A 23243-nucleotide genomic window follows, 5' to 3' on the forward strand; every position below is an offset into this window, starting at 1 on the left:
AAAGACCTAGAAAAAAATCACATTATTATATTTTGCACAGTTATCTCGTCAGTGCCTGGGCTAATTCCCAACCACTGTCAGAGAAGTAACCATTTCTCCATCTCTTCGCAGAGTCCAGCCTGATCCAGGCTGTAGGAGAGGGAGAGGAACAAGACAATGGTGAGGAGGTGTCCTCCAACGCCTCGGCAGGGCCTTCCTCCCCTCTCATCCCAGTGGCTCCCAGGGAGATTCCTGCTGGCCTCCATCAACAGGTGGAGTGTGAACCTGACATGCTGTTCGTTCCTGAAGAGGAGGTAATTTTTCCCTGTTTGCTTCCAGCTGAAAATGAATTTAAGCATGCCAGTTTGGTTGAACTTAATATTTGTACTTATTGGACGCCGTTTTGCGAATTCTGAAATTATTTCAGGATTTCAAAAAATTAAAAATGAAAATTGGCATTCACCTCATTGTTGGGAAGAGTAGGTGGATTTGTAGATTGTGGTGCACATTGTTACACTTATAGAAAAAGTTTTGTGAGTTTTCGGAAGCCCACCTGCACACAACCACCAATCATCAATTTCATACCTTAATTTCACTCTATACAATATTGTGCACTCTTCAGTGTATGTGGTTCAGTGTATACTACTAGATGTATGCAGGAGTCAAAATGCCATGATAGGTGAAGTGCTTCAAGTTGATTCCGTACTACAGCCTTTACACTACAAGCTTTTGCAATTGTATTTGATGTTTAACACTCAAAGGTGACTGCCCTACCCATCAAGAAGTCCAACCTCAGCTTTGTAGCATCGACCATCGTAGAGGTAGAAGAGGAGAATGAGGAGAGTGTGGAAGCCCTAGAGCCCCTGAACAAGGTGGAAGCCATCCCAGCCAAGGCGCTGATGGTCAGCAAGGAGGAGCCGGTCAGCGTCCAGGCCGTCCCTCGGGTTAGTCAGTCGGGGCATTCTTGCCATTCACAAATTTCAATGTCTGTTCTGAAGAAATGTCATCCTGGAACACTTCTTTTGGGAATTCTTTGGGCCCCTTTGGTTTTTTTTTTATGTCCCCGATGGGAACAGGCAACAATGTTGAATAAAGTGAGCAACAATGTTGACCACCTTCCCCATACAGGAACACTTGCTTTTCCCAGTAGGAGCGGTGGATGTTCCCAAGCGGAATAAGCAGTGCTTTCTAAATGATCAATAGCATTCTAAATCTGCTCAACTTTTTGCTGGATTTTTCGGGATCTGGGAGAGTTTAACAGGGAAACCTTTAGAGATGAGATTAATTGAGAATGGAAACTTAACACATTGACTGCTGACTACGAGTGTACTCTTAGTTACAGGTGCACTGGATTCTGTCACTATGAGCATACTCGTAGGAAAGCGAAGGCTATTGGAATGTAAATTGAATGCACTGGCATCAACAAAGAACACAACAAATAGGCTGCTGCCAGTGTGGAGGGTGTACCTCCGTAAAGTGCTCATGTTCAAACAGACACCTAAAAGGTACCTGTTAAATATGCACGCATGCGTAAAACGCTTTGCAAATGGGAACACCCCTTTGAAATTATTGGCGGCAGTGAACGTGTTAAACCTCAGTCTACAGATGGTTAGATTTTGACTGGCTGGTATCCCCTGTTCCCCAGGTTGTGACCGAGATGGCGAAAGTGGAGCGCCAGGCCCTGGAGCCCAGCCTTATGTCAGCCAAGGTGGAGTCCTTCTTCTCCCCCTTTGAGAAGAGCAAGCTCCAGCCCCGCTTCCGCTCCAAGAAGCAGCGCAAGATGGGCGTGGCCACCATCTCCTCCAACGCCCTGTCACAGCGCATCGACAATAAGCTAGGTGGGGGAGGCAAGCAGGGTGAGCTGAGCCTAGACCTGTCGGCAGCTGGTGCTGGAGGGGGCATCAACGCTGGCATCACAAAGGGAGGCTTGACCAGGAAGAGCAAAGAGAAGGGGAAGAAGAGGTCACAGAAGCTGAAGGAGCAGGCCAAGACACCAGAGAAAAAGAGCAGTGTGTACTCAGCTGCTAAGCGCTATCATGAAGATAAGAACTTCATGGCTTTGACAAAGTACGCTGTTAAGAAAACATTTAGGGATGTCCTTTACTGTGCACTTAATGTTGTAATACCTGGTTCATACTGTCATGATTTTGGTCCCGATAGCTCCAGATTAATTGTGAACGTGTGTATGGTAACGAGTTGGAAATGCAGGGCCCCAGTTGCATGATACTGACAGTTGTTCTGCAGTGAGACTATGGATATCAAGGACAATTATACGAATTATGAAGCAGATCCATCTTGGTTGGATTATGATACGTTACAGTCAACAACGGGCTACTCCATTAGAGTCAGGAATACAAGATATTAGTGATGATTATTCACGTTTCACTTACAGTTGTAATATTAATGAAGATTTATCACCTGTATCATATGCGTTGAAAAATGTACCAAAGGGTAGTACAGTGTTATATATTTGTACTGAATTGTCATAGAACAGCCTCTTCTGACCTACCGGTATAAGGACCACCCAAGGTTCTGGATAATCAAACACATGCTTTTTTAACCAGTTTGTGCCGGGGCAGTTTTCAACGTTGATGATGCTGGGCCGGCATGACTATCATTTTTTCCATTTTCAAAATCCTTCAAAAATTCATCATTCCATTTAACGGTCGTTTATAGCCGCATGAAGTAATCTTTAGGCACTACTCTAAGTTGACAGGTGACCTTCATTGATGCCCGAGTATTTCAGCCAGGCCTGCAGCCTTGTAAACAGAGCCCAGATTGTGCGGTGTTATACAAGTGTCTTTTGTTCAGGAACCTGGCTCAGTGCACTGCTGACCTCTTTTCAATAGGGGCCAGATTAGCATGCAGCGGTGCTGTGTGGCTCATCGCTGCGGTGGTGGAGCGCTTTTGTCCCCGGTGGTAATCCGCTTGTTCTCAATGCCCCAAACCCTGGTATACGGTTTCAAAACAACGCTGGATTATCACCACTTTTGAGAGTGAAAAATGTCGTTAATGCCCAGCAGCCTGGTCTTTTGTTTGGAGTACGGTCTTTTGTTACAGGGCCCTGTTTCCTTTGTCCGAGTTCGGAGACCCCGGCCACGCATATAAACCATACGGCTCCGATTTCGGAGTCCCTGGCAGGTAGTGGTTAATACATGTATCCTTGCGTGCCATGCTTCATCAAGACTTTGTAAATAGGGGGCTAGTGGAGCCAAAATCATGAAAGTGTGAGCTAGGCTTTAGACAAACTAACGAGGTTTCTCTCAGATGCAGAATAAACTATTTACCTTGTGCCCACTAGTTCAGAGGTCTCATACACACTCAGCTCTTATATTTACAAAGTTGAGCTGGCTTGTTCCAAACGATGTAGCCAGTGGGTACAGTAATCAGTGGCCTGGGTTTTTGCATTACGAACATGCAATATTTAACATCTCCTCAGTAGAAGGAAATACTTTGGGGGTATACCTTGGGCATATATTGAATTGATGAAAAAAATTAAAAACTAGGTAAAAAATAGAAATGGTCACTGTGGAGTCGATCTCATAAGTTTTGGTAAAGTTTGACCATAAATTAAGAACGGTGTTGAAGTACAAAAGATGTAATTAGTTTTTTGTAGCTGAAGTGTTCTGAGTTTGCAAAACTAATAAAATATATAGTTCAGTATTCAGGTTACTGATGTAGCAAAAACTGTATTTAAAAATACTGAGATACATTGTATGGCTATTGTGAATGATCATGCTTGTCAAGGTATCACACATTGTGTATTGGTAATTACAGATGGCCACGATCGGTTTCAGCTTATCTGAAATGCTGTTCATAGTCCCATTAACTACCTGCCTTGCATGCACCTATTTTGTCATCTCTTTTACACTTGTTTTATTTTGATCACTCAAGTGATTCTTTTTTCGACATTTTTGTGTGACAGATGCACTGATTGCGGTGTATTACTGGAGGAGTACGATGATGACACTGTGTCGCTGGCCATTGTGGTATTGTCTGCACTTGTCCACAGGGACCCTGAGTTGGCAGCTCCTCTTCTCTTAGAGATGCTGCAAGTGGTTGCAAGGTAAAGGGCTGACTGTTGATGAGTAAGGTTGGTTGGGCCTGGCTACTGGCCTAGGTTGGGATTGATTAAGTAATATTGGGTTTGGTGTGTTTGAGTTGCAATTTTTGGGAGATTGGTGCCTGGTTTATTGGCTGGGTTGTATGTTTGTATGAATTGCTTGTTTGAGGCAACATTGGTTGGAATGGCAGTTCTGGGCTGAGTTTTGTTTTGGTGGAATTGGCTTGGATTGATCTAATTGGGTTGGCTGGTTGCATTTGGCCACCCTGAACTGGGTTCAGTTAGGCTGTCCTTGGCCAGGTTTGGCTGGATTTGGAGGATTGGGCCAATATCAGCCTGTGTATTGGCTTGGTTGGACCAAGCTAGGCTGAGTTTGATTAGATTAGGTTGGGTTGAAGTAGGATTGGATTGTAATAAGCTACGTTAGCTTGGTTTTGGCTGGGTTGTGTTTTAAGCTGTCCTGGAATGGCATGGTTAGTTGGGATTGTCAATGGCCGAGTTTGGTTGGGTTAGGAGGTTTGTGCCAGGGCTTTGCTGGGTAAGGCAGAATTTGGTTAGGCTGGGCATGGTTGGGTTGGCTTGGCTGGGTTGGCTTGGCTGAGCTGGGCAAGACTGGATGTGGTTGACTAGGGCCGAGTTAAGATAAGTTGGGTTGGGATGGTTCAGGGATGGGACGGTGTTAGTTGGACTGGGTTAGTTTGGGCTGTCCTAGATTGGCTGGGTTTGGTTGGGGTGGACATGGCTGCACTTGACTTTGTTAAATAGGCTGCCCTTGGCTTCGCTGGTAGAACTTGGCTGTCCTGAGTTGGATTGGGTAGGGTTGGACTCTGATGGGATCAGCTTGGCTAGTCAGGGCTGCGCTTTGCTGTCGCTAGACTTGATTGGGCTGGAGTTAGATTGGATTGGGCTGCACTCGACTGGGTTGTGCTGGACTCAACTGGGCTGCTCTGTCCTGGATTGGTGGGTTGGGTCATGTCGGTTGGGTTGGACCGTTATGGATTGGGTTCAGAACAAATAAGTGGCCTGGTAGATGGAGCTAAGTTGATTGGATTTACTGGGCTGGCCGGTGTTACATTGGATTTGCTTGGACACAGGCTGATATTATGTAGGGACACTTGAGTTTACAGACAGATTTTGACTTTTCAGCTCTTTTTTCATTGTTGCTTAAATTTATATGAAATTCCTCTACCGTCAGTTTTAATTCATAAGGTTAACCAAAAAAAATTTTATTTTACCATTTTTTCTTTATGCTAGGATTGCTAGTGGAATCTTCTCCCCTTGGCAAGCAGAAAGGTAAGAAAATTGCAGTGAAGTGTCTGCATTGTCACCGATGTGAGATGGCATTTATTAAAAGTCAATGTCAGCTTGGGTTTGCTAGATGAAAGGTCCTTTACACAAAAGTAGTACTTGTCACATAGAGATGTCATTGAGTGAACAAATCCATTTACATTTAATGTTGAATTTTTACATGTTTATAGGGCAACTTTTGATGTCAATGTTCAGTCTTTTGATTGAAAGTAGATGTTAACTTCTAGATGTGGCCCCAAAGAAAAGGAGTTCAGATTTAATTTGAATTGTAATAATGTGATGAGGCCATGTTTGTCCTTATATTTGCTTCAAAGTTTACCAAGTGGAATTCTAAAATGTCTCATGCCTTTTGCTAAGATGGGAAAGTTCAATTCATGCTTGTCTGATGCGGTTATAAATACTAAATTTTGGATGTATGGCAAATTGTCTGAAAAATTTGTGCAGTGGAAAAAGGACATCTCATTTCTAAAAAATGTCTCATTTTTTATTTCTCTTGGCTAGTATTGGGAGTCCACCAGGCCATTGCTGCACTGTAGCCAAGCAGTTCCTCCGCTGTACTTTGCATCAGCTCGCTCCCAACGGCATTTTCCCCCAGCTTTTCCTCAGCAAGATCGAAGGTATAGTCTAACCAAACATAGCACTGGAGCCTCTGGCAAACAGATGTGTGGCAATCGCAATCTATTGGTCTGTTTGTTCCATATGGATCTGGATCACAATCAGTGATCCCAATGCTGATTTGCTCCATCCATTAGGCGGGTTGTGGTGGCAGTGAACCAGTGTTAGATCACTGGTTGCCATTTGGATCTATGTGAAACAGAGGCCCTAAGGTTGCATTTGCGCGTGTTAACTCTCGATGTATTTTGAGGGGTACAGGATCATATTGGGAAACCAGAAAATGTCTATCTTTCTGCCATCTTGAACTGTATGCACTGGTTTGATTGAGTGTGCGCCCTCACTTAACATGAGTCATACTCAATTATATATAACGGGTTTGCCCGTCTCCCCAACGCAAAAATACATCTTGAAAATAGTTCGCGGTACCCGCTGCTTCATTTGACTCGGACCGGCCAGCCGACCCCGGCAAGCTCGGTGGTCGAGTGGTTAAGACATCTGCACTAGTAAGCAGGAGGTCGTGGGTTCGAGTCCCACCCGAGTAAGCTTGTGAGGTTTTTTTCGCAAGCTCTCGGACAAGCACTGAGCATACAGTGCTTATTAATATACGTTGGGTAAGGGCAAACCCGTTATATATAATTAACATCTCCCCAACGCAAAAATACATCTTGAAAATGAGTCATACTCGCAAGAGTACATACGCCCAGGAAGGTGCTTGAGTTTGAGCAATACGCTCAAATGCAGCCCCAGTTATCTCCATGATAGAAAGCAGGAAGTTTCGACTTGGAATTCTATTCAAGCAAAGTGTAAAGCACAAGCCATGCTGTGTTTACCCAGCCTATCCTTCAGTTTGGATGTCTACATATCATTCCATGTGTTCATCATGTTTTATAATGGGTTTATCCTCATCAATGGAAATTGTCATTGTCAGCTATTGACATTGTCTTTTCAGATGGGGACTTTCTCAAGACCATGGCAGTGGCTCTGACTGATTTCAGTGACCTATCGCCTCTGGATGCTGTCAGCTTCCTCCTGGAGGTAAGTGCCGATAAATTCAAGGAATATGGTCTGGCTTATCAGGTCCGTGCCTCTGCCTACATCAAAGCCAAAAACAGTTCAGCTGGTAATTACTGGTGTGATTTGAAAATTGGACTCCATGAAATGATGCAGTCAGGTTTGTGTGGACTCAGTGACAGTATTGTGGCTGGCTGTTAAGAATGATGACATTTGGCTAGCTGTTCAGAATGATGACAGTTTAACAGGCAATCCAAATCATATTGTCACCGTTATCACAAACTCAAGCTCAAGCAGTATCTTTGGATAGTTCATGAAAACCTTCTGGTTTCACAAACTGACATCTAGGTGTGCACACTCACTGTGAGTACATAGGCATCACAGAATATTTTTGGTCCCCATGAACATGACATGCAAGCATGTCACAGATGAACCTTTTTGAGGAACAATTGACGAGATCCATTTGATTGAGATAAAGGGAAAAAAATACCTAGAAATCCTTTTAAGAAAAGCTTCAATTAGTGAAACCAAAACGCACTAAACGTGTGCACAAACAGGCCTGGTTACAGTTAATGAAAACAAATTTCATGAAAGAGGAGAGCATCTAAGTACCATCAAGTTCATGGTGTCAGTTACAATATTGCTACATCCTGGCGTGCTCAAAATTAGAAATGATATGGTCTGCATTTTCTTGAAATAAAATTTTTCCTTGCTCATTATTGAGAAGTGTAGTATTTATCCAAAAAGCTTACATACCGAAAGGTGTTTGTACATTTTTTGGATAAGTATGTGGAACTCACCCTTCAGCTGACAATAGCTAAACCAGTCTGGCAGTAGAACTGTCAGCAAGACCACACCATCGAGATTGGTTGCTGAAGTCATCCATATCACAGTGCCTAGGTTTATCCAACACAAGTGAAGTGACTGTACCACATAAGTTTTCATATCAGGTGTTTTCCCCTTTATTTGTTTATAAAACCTTGAGCTTTGGAAAAAATTTACAAGCTTACTTGGTTTGGACTCCAACTCAAGACCTGATGCTTACCAGATGTCTCACCACTCAGATCAACTGCTGAGGTTGGTTGGCTGGGTTGTGTCAGATGACCATTGGGTACCATAATTTTCATTTTTTTTCCCCTTGGCAGCAGGAAGGTGTTAATTTTATGATTGCTGTTTTTTCCCGTTGACCTGTATTTATAATCACTGCATACTCATGTTGTTAACGTTGCATGTTGATGTTGCAGGGTCTGAATGAGAAAAAGACGTTACCTTCACTGCGCATCTTGCTGGTGCTGATGAACCTGGCTGAGTACATGGAGAATCTGCCTCTAGAGGGCAGCAGTGCCTGGGGCAACCTAATATCACTCTTTGAGACGTTCTTCAGGAAGTTGGCCTTTGCCCTGCCTGAAAGTGTTAGTCCTTGGGTCATTCTTGATGAGGTTGTTTGTCATTGTATGAGCTTGTAAAAGTCGGTTTATTCTTTCCACTTTGAATGTAAAATCTGGTGTAAAACTCAAAACCAGAATACCACTGAGCAAGCAGCATGATATTGAAGGGAAGATTTGGGATGCAAACATGGGATTCTTTTCCTGAAGTGAAGTCACTGGAACTTGATGAGGATAGCAGACAATGAGAAGCAGTCCTGTGCATATTATAAGTGCTTGTGAGGATGGAACTGAAACGTTGCAGTTTACCTTTTGTAGTAAAATAGATGTCATAGCCCTTTGAGGTCTTGTCTGAGGCTTCAACTTCGGAGACTTTGCCATTCAGGTTTTTGATGACTCGACCTGCTGATGAGATTTTTCAGTTTTGTTTTGCCTCAGGCTGCATGTCTAGCCTCATAACTGCAAGGAAACAAGGCAGATGAAAAATAAATAAAAAATTTTACAGGTGGGTTGATAGCCTACAGTTCAGCGGTCCTGTCGAAAGTTGGGGAAGATAAAAATCAAGCAAAGCTGGAGATGTAAGATGAAGCAAATAACTTGGGAACACTCTCCAAGTGACCACTGGCTCGCTTGCTTTCCATCCACAGTGTGACACCAACGACCTGTTCCGCATCATGATAGTGATCCTGAAAAGCCCTGCTACCAAGACCCTAAGCACCCTCCTGGACCCCATGACCAAGCTCATTAGCTATGTCATCCAGAATTGTCACTTCAAGCTTAAGCTGCTGATTGAGGTCTGCACCCTCTGCAATCGCATCTTTGTCAAGGTACTGGGGTCTTGCTTTAAAAACCAAATACAGAAATTATCACAAAGGTTTCTGAAGCAAGGAGATATAGTGAGCATGCTGGATGGATCCTTATTTTTTAGTGGTCTTGAGATAAATGCAACTCACACTTACTTTGTGTGCACATCAACATGCACATCAAACATAGTATCTCCCTTGCCATTGTAAAGCATATAGATAATACGGGCGCTCCTCCAAGAGTTGGAACATGTTGACAAATCACAGTGTGTGAAATCTGTCAACCGAATGCGCGTTTGGATAGGGTTGACAGATGTCATGCACTGTGATTGGTCAGCATGTTGAAAAGTCTGGAGGTGCACTGTTGTAGATCCCGAATTGTTTACTTTTATGTCTGTCTGTGTGTTTTGAGGGATGATAATCGGCCTATGCAACGTTTTGATTTAGCAAGCCATTGTGGGTTGCTGTTGGCCAAGGCGCAGTGATAGGTTAGCAAAGCATTTGTGATGTGATCAAGCAAAATGACTCGTTCAATGTTTGGATTTTTGTAACTTTGAACGGATGACTGGAACAGCAGGGGTCTTCACAGTTGTAAAATAAACAGTGTGTTTTCCCAACTGTAGAAAAACCAATTAATTGAACATGGTTGACAAGATTCATTTGTTGATTGCATCATGCATGTGCATGAACTCAAAATGACTAAGTGAAGGTTGCAAAAAGCAAAATTTGTTTCAGTTTACTGAAAAAGGGTACGTATATAAAGCGACCAATTGTTGTCATTCTTGGGTTGCCCACAGGAGCGTGAGCGCCAGTCTGTCGCCCGCTGCCTGGTGATGGAGTTTGTTAATGCCCTCAAGTTCAAATCTTCCCTGCCGGACATCAACTTGATCCAGCTGGTCCAGTTCATCTGCCTGGATGCCGGTGGCAAGATGAGCGACTTTGGCAACCTGGTGGGAGGGGATGGGGACATCTCGGATGCCTGCATGGCTGAGCTGTCGTCCTCCAGCCTGGCCAATGACTGCCTGAAGCAGTACCTGAATGATGCCATCGAGTATGTTGGTGATCTACATACATTGACCAAAGTCAAGGTACGGGCAGACTGAAGACTAAATGATCTTCATATCATATACTTGTGACATGATAGGTAACTCTTTCAGAGATTCTAAAATTAAGTTGGTTGCTCTTGTAGGTCGCTCTAAAAATAGAGGGTCCAACTGGGAAATAGGGTTGAGTTTACAAGTTGTTCAACAAGGTTCAAATGAAGCTCAAAAACAGTGTTTCCACATTCTGATCTATCACCTGCAGTTTTGCATCCCGGCTTTCCAAAATATCTTTTGGAGTAGAAAATATGAATGGCATGAAATGAAAATGAAGACAAAATTGTAATGAGGAAAGTGTATGAATTTTTTTCCAATCCAAATGTACTTAGTAATGATCTCAAACTGTTCCTATTTTGTACCAAGTTTGCTTTGTAAAGCTCTGGACAAAGAGTGCATGATGGAGCGAATCCAGGATTTGTGGGAGGCAACAAAAAGAGGACAAATACCCAATTTTGCATTGGTCGATTTCCGTGCCCTGTATAAATCTGGTTGACCTGTGTGTGCAAGTGTGCATTCTGATGGAATACAGCTCTAGAAGTCCTTAAAAGGCTTCAGGATTTAAACTGCGAGAACTTTTGTCAACATGAGTAAGCATTTGTGGCCATGTGTATGCATTCTTGAGAACAAGGCTGATCTCATAAGTTAAAAGGGATGGGATCATAACTCATAACAGCTTACGGCTATGCTGGCACACCTGTTTCCTCCTCTTCTCACAGGACAAGATGAAAGGCGGATCCCACCAGAACCTGAATGAGGACACTTTAGGCAGCCAGCTGAAGGCAGGTGTGGCCCAGATCATAGCGCTGGAGTTTACCCGTAGCAATCAGCGTGACTCCACCAAGGCCGTCAACCGCTACTTGCCCTGGCTCTACCATCCGCCTTCTGCTGTCCAACAAGGGTAAGTGTGTTTTGGCCGACAGTCACTTTTTTGGGGGGAGTGGGTTTCCAATGTTTTGTCAAGGTCAACTTGTCAAGAATTATAGGGTTTTTCTGTCTTTGCCAAGTTTAGTATACAGTCCTTCTCAAGGCCTTTCACTACCCAAAGAAATGAACATGCCTCTATTGTGTTGTGGCCTTGAGATAACGTAATCTTGCAAATTAACCCATTTGTAATTTAGTGTTGATGTATTGATGAAGACTTTATATTTCCTTTTCTTCAGACCCAAGGAATTCATTGACTGCATCGCTCACGTGCGCCTCCTGTCCTGGCTCTTGCTCGGTTCCCTGACTCACGCTGCTGTCTGCCCCATCAATTCATCGGTAACTGGCATTGTGTGCCACCCTATCCCACTGGACGCTGGTAACCACATCGCTGATCACGTACAGGTTAGTCGGGAATTGCTCACTCAATCTTCATTTTGCTTTATGCCTTACAGCGAGTCTTATGGGGGTACGTGTAGGTTGTCTTGGAAGGATGCATTTTGGTGTGTATCTATCACCTTAACTAAGAGTAGTAGTCACCATTTATGCTTTTCACAAGAGTTTCAACACACTTCAAGGTCACCAGTTGCTTGAATGTAGCATTGGGACTGAAGATGATTTCCATGATGCTTTTCCCTCCAGAAACACAAATTTGTCAGCTGAAAAGAGATATTGTTCAAGCATCAATGTATATTCATTGTGTTAATGGTTCAGAGAGCACTTACTTCGACCTGTAGTCAGTTTGAGCTTGCCTGCAGCCAGTCCACCATGATATGAAACCTATGACGTATTGTCTAGTCAGACATAAGGCTGAGTTTGTATTTTGGTAATCTCTGTGTTTCAGTATTTGGGGTAAAATTTCTGATGAGCGTGCACACTTGGTGCCATCTGTGAACCTGGATGGGGTGTTTCTGTTTTCTCAGGGTGTGGAGTGACACCATCGAGTCTGGAGCACTTGTTGAATTGTGCCATAAAGGGTCAACTTTAAACCTTCCCAATGCAGCGTTTCATTAAATTATTTCTCTCTCTTTATTTGTAGGTTATCCTGGCAGGCTTTGCTGAGCAGTCCAAGGCATCAGTTCTCCACATGTCGTCCCTCTTCCATGCCTTCATTCTCTGCCAGGTACAGGTGTCACTGTGTGCAATATTCCCCTAAGTTAGCCTGGTCTTTCCTTGAGCTTTCCTGTGAGCATTGATCCTTTCAAATGAAATGGGTAGAAGTGGAGTTTTTCTATTTCTTTCTGTTCACTGTGTAGAGGTACCCACGCACCAGCAAAAACATGTAAGTTTGGTTTGGACATTCATAAACAAGGTGTTGAAACTGTGCTGCGTGGTGTACCATTATCTCTGCTCCATCCCACCTCCCAAATCAAGTCTACTTTAGAGTGTGACTGTATGGGCCTCGATCTGGACCAAGAGAGGGCGCTATTTTCTAAGCCATGGAGATTTCTTTGGCCAGAACTGAACTTTACTGGTTCATAAATAATTAGGAAGTACACGCGTCACAGTCGCATCACTACCAACATTCCCAACTGATGAAGGAGTGCTTGAGGTGGATTTTCATGTAATGGAGATTGTGATGGTTTAGGCCAAACCATAGCATTCCTAATGCATGTTGTGCATGGATCATTTGTTGTCCCCAGTTATGGACCATGTACTGTGAGCAGATGGCTTCCATCAACCCACCCCAGAGTGACCAGCACAACACAGCCATGATGAGCGTCATGGACTTTTGGGGTCGTGTCACGCCTGGCGTGCTGCAGCTGCTCTCACACTCCAAAGTGGTAAGCTAGCAGGTTCCTTGCGACTTCAACTTCATCAAGGGAACACTGGATCTGCAGTTACACCTGCAGGTGTAGTTGTTCGATCTAAACCCTGCCACAAAAGAAGGATTTGTATTTTTCGTCTTTGGCTGGCAAGTTATGTTTTTTTTCTGATCTATTTTAGGGGGAATAAAAATAATTAATTTTGTTTTGTTTTACAGCTTGCAGATATGGTCAACCTTCACTTCTTAAGTTTAATGGAAGCACTGCAGGAATGCAACTCCTCCGTTTTGACCAAGGTACGTCCCATCTTCACTGCTTTCTGGTGTCATTAGCTCCAATCCGTCTCATTCTGTCACCACATGCACCTGTCCTTCGTTAATTCCTAATTCAATTCATATTAACAAGAGTTTGTTGCTCAGTCTTGCATTGTCTGTCTTACCCAAGGTTAAACTCGACACAGTGATTCTTGAATGTGGTGTTTGGTATTCTTTGACCACATTTATTAATGCACCAAATGTGCCCTCTTTTAAGTCAGCACGGAACATACATGTATAAGTTTGTTGCCTTTTTGACTGTTTAAAAAGTTTTTTCCTATGAATTGCTTTTTTAAATTATACCTTTTCTAGTAACGTTCGTAATTTTGATATTTTTCATCCATTTCTTTGTTGCAGCTTTTTCCAATGTGGACATCTATACTTTTTAGTTACCCCTCCAAGGTAATATTGTTTAAATTTTTGTGATAAAAACAGATATTTTCTATTTTAATTCCTGGTGTTGGCATTTAATGTGAAGTAAAGACCAAAGTTAAACTCAAATACCTTTTTTCTGTTGTATTTTTATATTATAAGCCAGGTGTACACAAATAGAAATTAGACGGCTTGGGACTGTATAAATACATAAGTCTATTATAACAGCAAGTTCCGTCATTGGTTCACACATTATAATATTGATGCCCCTTTTTCTGCATGGTACATGTAGCTTCCAGGCAGCCTACAGGTACGCCTGCAGAATTGTGAGAACTGGGCCCCACCAAGTCTGACCAAAGGGGAGGTCACCACTTACCACTCCTCGGTGCTGCTTAAGTGGCTGAAGAGACTGCAGTTCAAGATGGGTCAGATTGAGATCCAGTCTTCGGCAGCGGCACAGTTCTATACTGTCTGAAACTGCAAAGCAGCCAAGTTCAGTCTGGATGGGTAGCACATGGTCTCATTTGCTTGTATAATGTAAAAAGACCACATTGCTTTTGGAACGACACAAAATTAGCGTATTGCTGATTATTGGAAACATTTTCATTTCACAGCATGCCTCATCACAAGTTGATCAAAATGCTTTTTTTGAGTTCAGCCTTGCTACTGATATTGTATTTTTTCAGTTTATTATCAAAAAGTCTTCAAAGGGCTGAAGGAAATGAAATCTAAGTTTAAAAATCTTAAAGCAAATGAGCAATTTAAACCAGTCCAACAGAGTCTACACAGTATATTTAACAGTGTTTATGTATTCTGTACTTACATGTACTCTTTGCCACCTTAATCTGTAAGCTAATGCTGCATGTATGTGCATTCAAGTTGATGCAATTTTGAGGCGACTATCTAAAAGCAGTGGAGTACTGTGTCGTTGCATTGTTCGTAGTGTTTTCTTGATCCATCCCTTGAAGTCCTTTTTGTCCAACTGTAGGTTTTTGTTGAATGTTGGGGGTGAATTTACAGCTTGTGTAAGAGTCATATGATTTAATGGTATCACAGAATATAAAAAACTATTTATCATTTAAGGAATACACAAGGAATATTTAATCTTCTGCACCGTTATAATATTAGGGGAAAGAGCTTGATTAGGCAGCCATTTCCATTGGCTTGTTCGGAACCTGTAGCCTCATTTTTTTAACAATTTGATTTGGACACCAACTGAAGTCATATTTGAATTTATGGCCGAAGATGTTGCTTATCCACCTTGAGCGCTCTCATTAGTTGAAAAGCATTTAAAAATTTTGGTAGTGATCGTTCATTTTTGTTGTCAGCTAAGCCGCTGCAAGGCATAGTCGTTCATGAACTTGTGAAGTCTAGTTCCCATAGTAGCATCTCGTTAGGAAAATTGCGCCCTCTCTTGGTCGCATTCGGGGCTAATTGTATCATCTGCCATAAGACAAATACATAAATAGTACCGTGGTACAGATTTCAGAAGTTAACTTCCTCCGATTTTTTGATTTGTGTATGCTATTTTGCCATTAATGTTTGATAGTTAATTTTTATTTAAACAATATTTGAAAATGTTCACGAGGTAGACGCCATATTTGAGGTTACTCTGTGCAATGTACTCGTATAGTGCTATAGAAATTAACGTTAAATTTATACGGACATTCTGCTGTGTAGATGTTTCGCTTGACATACTTCCGTAGGTCAACAAGCAATCGGTGCTGTCTTGCCTATCAACGAGTACTAGTATACATATATGTAAGAAATAAGCATGTTTTAATGTTTCAAAATGTGAGAAGTAATATAAAATGATGAAATAAATCATTTGTAGATATCCTAATTGTTAACTTTGATTTAAATATCCATTAGAAGATTAATACAAAATACATTAATAAAGGTGTTCGGGTAACTGAAATTTACTTCCACTCTTCCAATTGAACCTCTTTCTTATGAGGCAATGCATTTCCCACACAAATGACAAGGAAAAGAATGACATCATCCGATATTTCTTTAGCCTTTCCTTGCCGATCTGATGGGTGATTTGGTTTACGATGGGAAAAAAAGCAGACCAGGTGTGATTATTTAGTGTCCACCTGTTACATCCGATCATACCATCACAAATGCACCATAATGTTGTACAACTTCAAACCAATAACAAATCAACTGTCGATGAATAACAAGCCTGTAACTGCTAGGAATAAAAATAATAGGAAAAAAGATTTGTACGATGTTCCCCTTGAATTTGTAGTAGATTATTTACAACTTAATTACCGCACTCTTTTATTACATTCAACGTCGGATTTTCTTGCCCGAAGCTGCTGCAGGGGGCAGGTTTTTTACCCACAACTCCTTCAACTTTGCAATTGTGCTTTGACCTAACAATGCTTTAATAAGTCAACAGCGGATATGGCAAAAGAATTCGTAAACGAGTGTACATGTCCTCCGTGGAACAAATAAGAAAATTGCGTTTACATGTCATCCGGCGTCAAGTGGTTAATTCATTTCCATGTTAGAAGTAGTTCAATACTCCCGACAAGTACAGATGTGAGTTTATATTCCCAAACAGCGCATTTGGCCGGATCCATGGCATTACAGCTTGACTTCAGGTGTTACAGGCTACCAAGATCCACCTTATTACATGGGAGGGGGATGTAAGGGGGATTCTTAATCCCCAAAGGTTACGGCATTATGTACAAGTGTCATGGCTATTATTGCTGGAAATAACTCAAAAGTTACATTTCAGTACACCAAACAAGCATGTTCAACTTGTCCTTCTTAGCAAAAGGCATCAGATATGCTTCAATTTAGTAGACTCTGAATAACATAAAAGTACTGCTTAAGTCTGACCGCCTTGTGGGGCAAAGTATAGAAGTAATGTGTATATTCTCAAAATACCCAGCATTCACCACAGAAATGGCCGCATGAAAATGTTAAAACTGTAGGCATTCTTATTCTGAAATAAAATCCCTGCATGACACAAGCACCCAGTTGTATATTTATAAGCTCACATTAGTGCCAATGAAGGCATATCAATAAAGTTTTTCTCACCTTTCTGCCTGCCAAGGGGAGAAGATTCAACTCGCAATTCTAGTATAAAAGAAATATTGGAAAATGAAATGTTGCAATTGAACTCTGCATAAATTTAACTGAGACTGACAAAATGGAGCTGAAAAAGTCTAAACCTGTCCTTAACAAGTGTTCCCACATAATGAAACAGCCCCAATCCAGGCAAATTGATAGATTTGATTTATTATCATTGTTTACAAATACACCTTAAAGTAAAAATCCATTTTTTGCTCACTTAAAAAAATACACGAACACTTTACCCATTCTTTATTACACCCAAGATATACACAAGTAAAATCACAATAAAGATCATTACAAACAATGAACACAATTATTCATGTGGCAGATTCACGTTTTAAGATAGATACATTTAGTTATAACTAGGCCTTTGCGATTCAGCAAAGATCAAAGTACTCGTTAATGCTATTGTCTATTTTCAAAGCTACTGGAGAGGAGACCAGGCGAGTAGCGCAGCCACGAGGCCTTTTCCAACTTGATTTTGAGGGTGTTGACAACTGTGGTAAGTTATTCATATGCTTCCTTATATGTGCATAATTCATGAATTTCACGTAAACAGTTGAAGCATAGACTCTCCAAAATAAACGGCATCAACTCCTAAGCTTACGCAATGTTCCATCTGGTTTTTCAAGAGGGCAATAATAAGCGGTGAGATAACAACTATGATGCTTGTTGGTGGGGATGGTACTGACGTTGGAGTAACACGAGCAAGTAGCAGTTCAACAAGGCCGAATGGTCAAAGCAAAACGGTTAACAGCAGCTGTTGAAATATAGGTCGTCTTACTCTTAGTGTTACCGTATCCCGTGGGCAGAGACGAAAACGTCACGCCCGCGTACATATACTTCAATAGCCTAAACACTGCAACAGTTTAAGCTCGGCAAGGTGAAGTTTTCCAGCAGCAGAACTGTCAAAATACTGCTCAGACAACTGACCTGCACTCACGTGACGGCCGCCGACGCACTTAACACGCTCGCCATCTTTCTTATACTTTCAATTTGCATAATAGGTTAATGTATGCAGATCCCCTCGCTTATGATTGGTTGGCATTTTTGCTACCCTAACGGCCCGGGGTAGCAAAAATCGAAAACATAAAGAAAAACATAAGAAATTCCTGACAAGTTGGAAAAGGCCCTCGTGCTGAGCCGCTCGTGTATGCGGTCTCCTCTCACAGACAGCCACGAAGGCCTTGATGAAAGGCTACTTGGCTCACAGCACCAAACCCTGACAAGGGCAACTCCTAGACTCGTCCAGTCGAGTACAAGACTGGACGAAGCGCGGGTGACTTCGACCATGGAGGAAGTTCCATGCTTCGACCCACTCCTGATCAGTTGGTCATCAGTTATGTAAATCATTATTTCGCATTTTATAGCGCCTAATTCAATTCTGCGTTAACACTGCACAGACAACTGTCGAAAGTTTCAAATGCGTTCGTTCCAAGCTGTCCATAGAAAGGATTACAATACTTTTGCAATCTACAAACATTTATTCAATTTCGTGTGTAGTCTGTTTCCTACACAAATAACGGCCTTTTAGATTCGTCTAGAGCTACAAGGCGATATAACACATCTACAACTCCTCAATTTCGTCATCAAAATCAGATGATATGATAATGTTGCCATTCGGGAATTGCAAATAATAACAACCGTGAAATACAATCACTTACAGTAGTCTGGACACTTCACTGCTTAGCCTACGGGCTGATCGGGAAGGCGCCTGTTCATGCCCCACACCGCATAAAAATTAGATAATATGCAGCTTTTGCAAACTGCACGATGATACAAAAAAATGATCCAATCCATCGGAGCAAAAAAACGGCCTGCACAGAACTGGCCTATAGCTTTGAAAATCACTGCGGCATATACAGCTGTATGCCGCGGCAATATCTCGGCTATACCCGAAACAGAAAATGCTCTGTGCCCAAGAAAACAATGGACCCACAAGACGACGTCAATCCCAAAAACATAGGACAAGAAGTGTTCCCGCTAACGACGCACCATTAATAAGTTAAACCCCTTTTTGTGACTGACCAATGGATCTTAACGACTACGACCAGCAATGTTATGCAATCCTAAACTTGCACAAGCCACCAAATAAAAATACCTAAAGCTTTTTAGGTGACAAAGAACTTCTTTCACTCATCATTTCTCGTCGTCATTGAAATACTGCAACTCATCAAACAAGTAAAATAAACTTTCACTCTCTGCATTCTTTTCAAGAGATGAAATGTTAAAGCTGCAACTCATGAAACAAGTAAAAAAACCTTCCTTTTACCCTTAGCATTTTTCAAGAGATGAAATAAGTGCCACAATTCAAGGGGACACACAAAAATAACATCAATGACAAGGCCAATTTCAACTGTCCATTAGTGTACGGTGTGGTAGTCCCGGAAGCAGGGGACGATGCAGAGGGCCTGGTGGCACGAGTCACACTCGATGTGCGTCTTTTTTCGCTGCCCTTTGGAAGAGCAGAGAACACATCGCCGGTAGCGGTAGTCGCCGTAGCTGCTCCTCTCCAAGGTAACAGGAAAGTGACGGCCAACGAAGCGGGAGCTCGTGGCTGGTGGAGTATCGCGCTGGGGTCGGTACTCGGGCAAGGGTTCGTCGAAGAGAAGTTCACGGACGAGCTGCAGGCGGAAGTCGAGGAAGGAAAGACGGTGACCAACAACCCGGTGCATACAGTAGCTGTTTACCAGGGTCAAATCCAGCAAGTAGAAGAACAGCTTCTTGTACCACTTCATGGACTTACGAGTTGCTCTGTGATTTGCCGCTAGCTGGTCACTGATGTCAACGCCCCCCATCAGGGCGTTGTACTCGAGGACGCAAGCTGGTTTCTTCTTTTCTGCCCCTGTCCTGTCTCGCTTACCGGTGCCACGGATATCTGCTCTATGCATGGTGGAAAGCATGCGGACGTTCCGTTTGTCTTTCCACACCATTGCTAGGAGCGAACCATTCACACCCAGGTCAGCCGTCTGGTACGCTGTTCCGCCACGCCGTAGTTCGACGGACTTGAGGTCTTCGGGCATGCCCTTTCTGTGGGGCATGACAGTACCGACGACGTTGAACTTCTTAAAGTGAAGTCGGCGGTACAAATCTGGACTGCTGAAGGCCCGGTCGAGGGCAAGGTTGTATCCCTTACCGTTTAGATTGACCACAAGGTCCATTACCACTTGTGTATTTGCTGGAAGGTCTCCCTTACTTTGGCCGGTGTATATCTTGAAGTTGTAGCAGTACCCGGCGGCATCCCCGGTACTCTGGCACAACTTGTACACCTTAATGCCAAAGCGGGCCCTCTTTCTTGGGTTGTAGGTAGTAAAGCGAAGACACCCGTAGAACTTCAACAAGGAGTCGTCGACAGAAATGTCCCGCTGTGGAGTGTACACAGTGGAGAACTTCTCAAGGAGATAGTCGATGACAGGACGTAACTTGAACAGGCGGTCAGGGCAGTCCTCCGGCATGGCACTGTTGTCGTTAAAATGCAGGGCCTGCAGAATGGCAAGGAAGCGGTCTCGGGGCATGATGGACGGGAATAGGCTCATTTTCAGCAGTGGATCGGTCGACCAGTAGCTGTGAAGAGTGGGGTGTTTTGCGATACCCATCATGATGCAAAGGCCCAGAAAGGCCCGCAGTTCTCGGGTATTCACATCAGTCCATGACCTCATGTGTGCCGATGTCGTGACGGGTCTCTGTGCGGCGAATCGGTTGGTTTCTTGGGTGATCTTGTCATACAGTTCGTCGTCAAAAAACGCCCCAAACGACTCACTGCAGGTGGAGCTGCGATGTAGACAGGGATCGACGGCACCACCTTTACCGGTAAAGCCGTACCTCATCGGTGCACTGTCCTCATCCTTCCACTGGAACGATGCGGCACTGGTGCTTGTCGATGCGGCGGTTTGCGTAGCTGGGGAATCCCTCTTTCGCTTAGCGTACATCGCCAAGGGTACATCACTGTCTATAGGCCAACATAAATCTGTACTCAAGTTTACTTGGGCAGGTGAAGGACACGGAGAGCCCTCATCTGAACTTGGCCAAAATTCACTCCCGTCACTGGATGAACTGGACTCGCCAGATGAAACTTTAGCCTCGTCAGCCATGTTTTCAGAAAGCTGAAACAGTGCGTGTCCTCCTATAAAACTCTGGCTGGCACTGTGCACGTAATGGCCGCTGCACCGAGGTTTTCATCTGCAGCAGCGTTTCGGCTGTACGTGGGGTGAGCCGTGTCAGTGAACTTGGCAAGGGAATGAATTTTTTTATCGCTAATGCGGCATGCAGCGCGTGGGCCATGAGGGCGACCCGGCCGGGTGAACCGGGTATTCACTGGGCACACCAGCATAACATTCATAATGAACCCTGCACAACTGGCTGTGCGTACATTGTACGTCGGCCCGTTCGCCTATTCCATTTATTAAAAGGGAGGCGGTGTTTATCATGAGGAACAGTTTAATTTAAAGCTATCCAGCGTTTCTATTATCTACAAGGATTATTGAAGCACTCGTCCTATTTTCAATGTGTTCACCAGCCCATTGTTTCATGGAGATTCTGGAAAATGATTCCCATTTGGGGCTGTGAATCCTGTTGTGGATCCTGCATGCGAACACGCTTAATATAATGCACAAACTGCGCCACGATCTCCTCAAATTAACACCCCTAAAAATCATGCATAACCATGACAACGATTTATTTTGTAGCTCCAACCTTAAACATGGAGTTTTCCTGAAATGTACACGTACGCGTACAGGTCTCAACTTCAGACTGTAGTCGTTTAAAGGAAATCCTTCCCTTCAACATGACCGTTTTTCTACACCGTTATAAAAAAAAAACCGGATGCCTCCAATGGAGTTTGGTACAAATAAATTCTTTGACATGTTCAGCGCACTGATGGAGATGCAGCATGCACGCTCAAACTTGTCGCCACAGACTATGGACACCCAGGCAACAAAGTTGGTTCGGCACGGTCAAATAAGGAATTGCAGATGAATAAAATGAAACAAAATATTTATACTAAAGACAATTTTCATCTCGAAATTACCTTTTCTAATACAAGTTAAAGTCCTATATTAAAGAAATATGCATTGGATCTTCAGAAGTACAACACGCATCCCAGCCTCGAGGAGTCTTGTGAATCGTATGGGGCTAATTACTCAGCCATTTTTGTTCGATTTCTTTGGCAAAACTCCTCTCGGTAACTGTCTAACGTTGGTCTAGTAAAAACTGGTGAAAACTGTGTCACATTTTGGACAAAACTCTTTCAAGAGAAAACATAAGAAAAGATGTCTGACAAGCATGGTCTGGTTACAAAGCTCCAAACTAGTGACGGCGCTATTCAGAATTCTTGCCTGGCACACTGGAACATCCTCAGCCCCATGAGGATTTAGTCCTCATAGCCTTCTGAAGGGTAGAGCACTGCAATCTTGTTGATAGATCTCTGCAGTTCTCCTGATGCTTTCTTCACCTTGACGTTGCGCACTTTGCCATCTGTTCCTGGGTAGACTTCCAGGATTCTGCCTATACACCATCTGCCTCGTACCGGGTTTGGGTCAGCAACAGTCACGATGTCATCAACTTGGACATTCAGCTTCTCTGTTCGCCATTTCTTGCGAGGTACTAAAAGTGGTAGCACATCTCTGGTCCAGCGTCTCCAAAATGCATCTACGATCCTCTGGACAAACTCACTCGGTGTCGAGGTTTTTTGTCTCCTGGAAGGGTCCTTGGGGTACGGTGTTTGATGTCCTTCCCAGTAGAATCTCGTTTGGGCACAGGTAGGCCCCATCATCAGGGTCGTTGGGGAGCCTTCCGATAGGTCTCTGGTTGATCAGGTTTGCAACTTTGAGTAACACTGTGTAAAGTTCGAAGGGAGTCAGGATCTGTGCTCCAACTGCATGCTTGAGTGCTGCTTTGCAACTCTTAACAAGTGACTCTGCACAGCCGTTCTGGTGTGGTGCGGTAGGTGTGATGAACCTCCATTCCATCTTCCTCTCTGCACAGTATTCCTTCAATTTGTCGGCATTCCAGCCTTCTATCATCTGCCTCAGTTCTCGCTTAGCTCCCACTAGCTGCGTCCCATTATCACTGATCATCAGAGCTGGATAACCTCGTACTGCAAAGAATCTTCTGAGAACTTGTAAGTACTCCATGGTGGAGCAGTCAGGAGCTAGCTCCAGATGCACAGCTCGTGTATTCAGGCAGGTGAAGATGACGCCATAGTGTTTTGCCGTCTTGTTTCGTCCGATCTTCACTTGGTATGGGCCAAAGTAATCACATGCTGTGAAGTGAAATGGTGGGGCGTGTGGTGCCAATCTCTCTTTCGGTGGGTCTGCCATGAGTTGATCTCTGTCTTGCGTTCTGCTTCTCGGCAGGTAACACATCAGGGTAACCCTCACAATAACCAGGTAACCCTCACAGTGATCAGGATAACCCTCAAGTCTAAATAAATAATCTACCGATGGCTTATAATTGATAAGTCTTGACCACACAAGCAAATACAATCTTCGTAACTGTACAAGATGGCAGCGTGCTAACCAG

The 23243-nt window shown here is 43.3% G+C and overlaps 2 protein-coding genes across 4 annotated transcripts in view; one reads left to right on the top strand and one right to left on the bottom strand.

The window, feature by feature from the left end:
* Positions 1-15559, top strand: part of unc79 (unc-79 homolog, NALCN channel complex subunit) — a 76321-nt gene extending 60762 nt beyond the window's left edge. For all 3 annotated transcript variants that reach the window (XM_087146989.1, XM_087147075.1, XM_087147024.1), the window contains 17 exons: positions 112-293; positions 741-923; positions 1625-2046; positions 3905-4045; positions 5297-5335; positions 5852-5967; positions 6915-7000; positions 8221-8388; positions 9009-9188; positions 9962-10252; positions 10981-11162; positions 11425-11590; positions 12225-12308; positions 12829-12969; positions 13170-13247; positions 13623-13667; positions 13930-15559. In XM_087146989.1, the coding sequence (XP_087003115.1) occupies positions 112-293; positions 741-923; positions 1625-2046; positions 3905-4045; positions 5297-5335; positions 5852-5967; positions 6915-7000; positions 8221-8388; positions 9009-9188; positions 9962-10252; positions 10981-11162; positions 11425-11590; positions 12225-12308; positions 12829-12969; positions 13170-13247; positions 13623-13667; positions 13930-14112 (2687 nt within the window). In that variant the 3' untranslated portion in view covers positions 14113-15559. The remainder of the gene's footprint in view (positions 1-111; positions 294-740; positions 924-1624; positions 2047-3904; positions 4046-5296; positions 5336-5851; positions 5968-6914; positions 7001-8220; positions 8389-9008; positions 9189-9961; positions 10253-10980; positions 11163-11424; positions 11591-12224; positions 12309-12828; positions 12970-13169; positions 13248-13622; positions 13668-13929) is intronic.
* Positions 15560-22092: 6533 nt separating this feature from the next.
* On the bottom strand, positions 22093-23041 carry LOC147800326 (uncharacterized). Its single transcript, XM_087142836.1, has 2 exons — positions 22395-23041; positions 22093-22237 (listed from the first exon to the last, which is right to left on the bottom strand). Exons 1-2 carry the CDS (start codon positions 23039-23041, stop codon positions 22093-22095), a joined length of 792 nt encoding a protein of 263 aa, XP_086998962.1.
* Between the last annotated feature and the right edge of the window lie 202 nt (positions 23042-23243).

The sequence above is a fragment of the Acanthaster planci genome, linkage group LG01 (genome assembly GCF_054643075.1).
Source record: "Acanthaster planci isolate LZ-2023a linkage group LG01, COTS_SCS, whole genome shotgun sequence".
NCBI classification, from domain to species: Eukaryota; Metazoa; Echinodermata; class Asteroidea; order Valvatida; family Acanthasteridae; genus Acanthaster; species Acanthaster planci.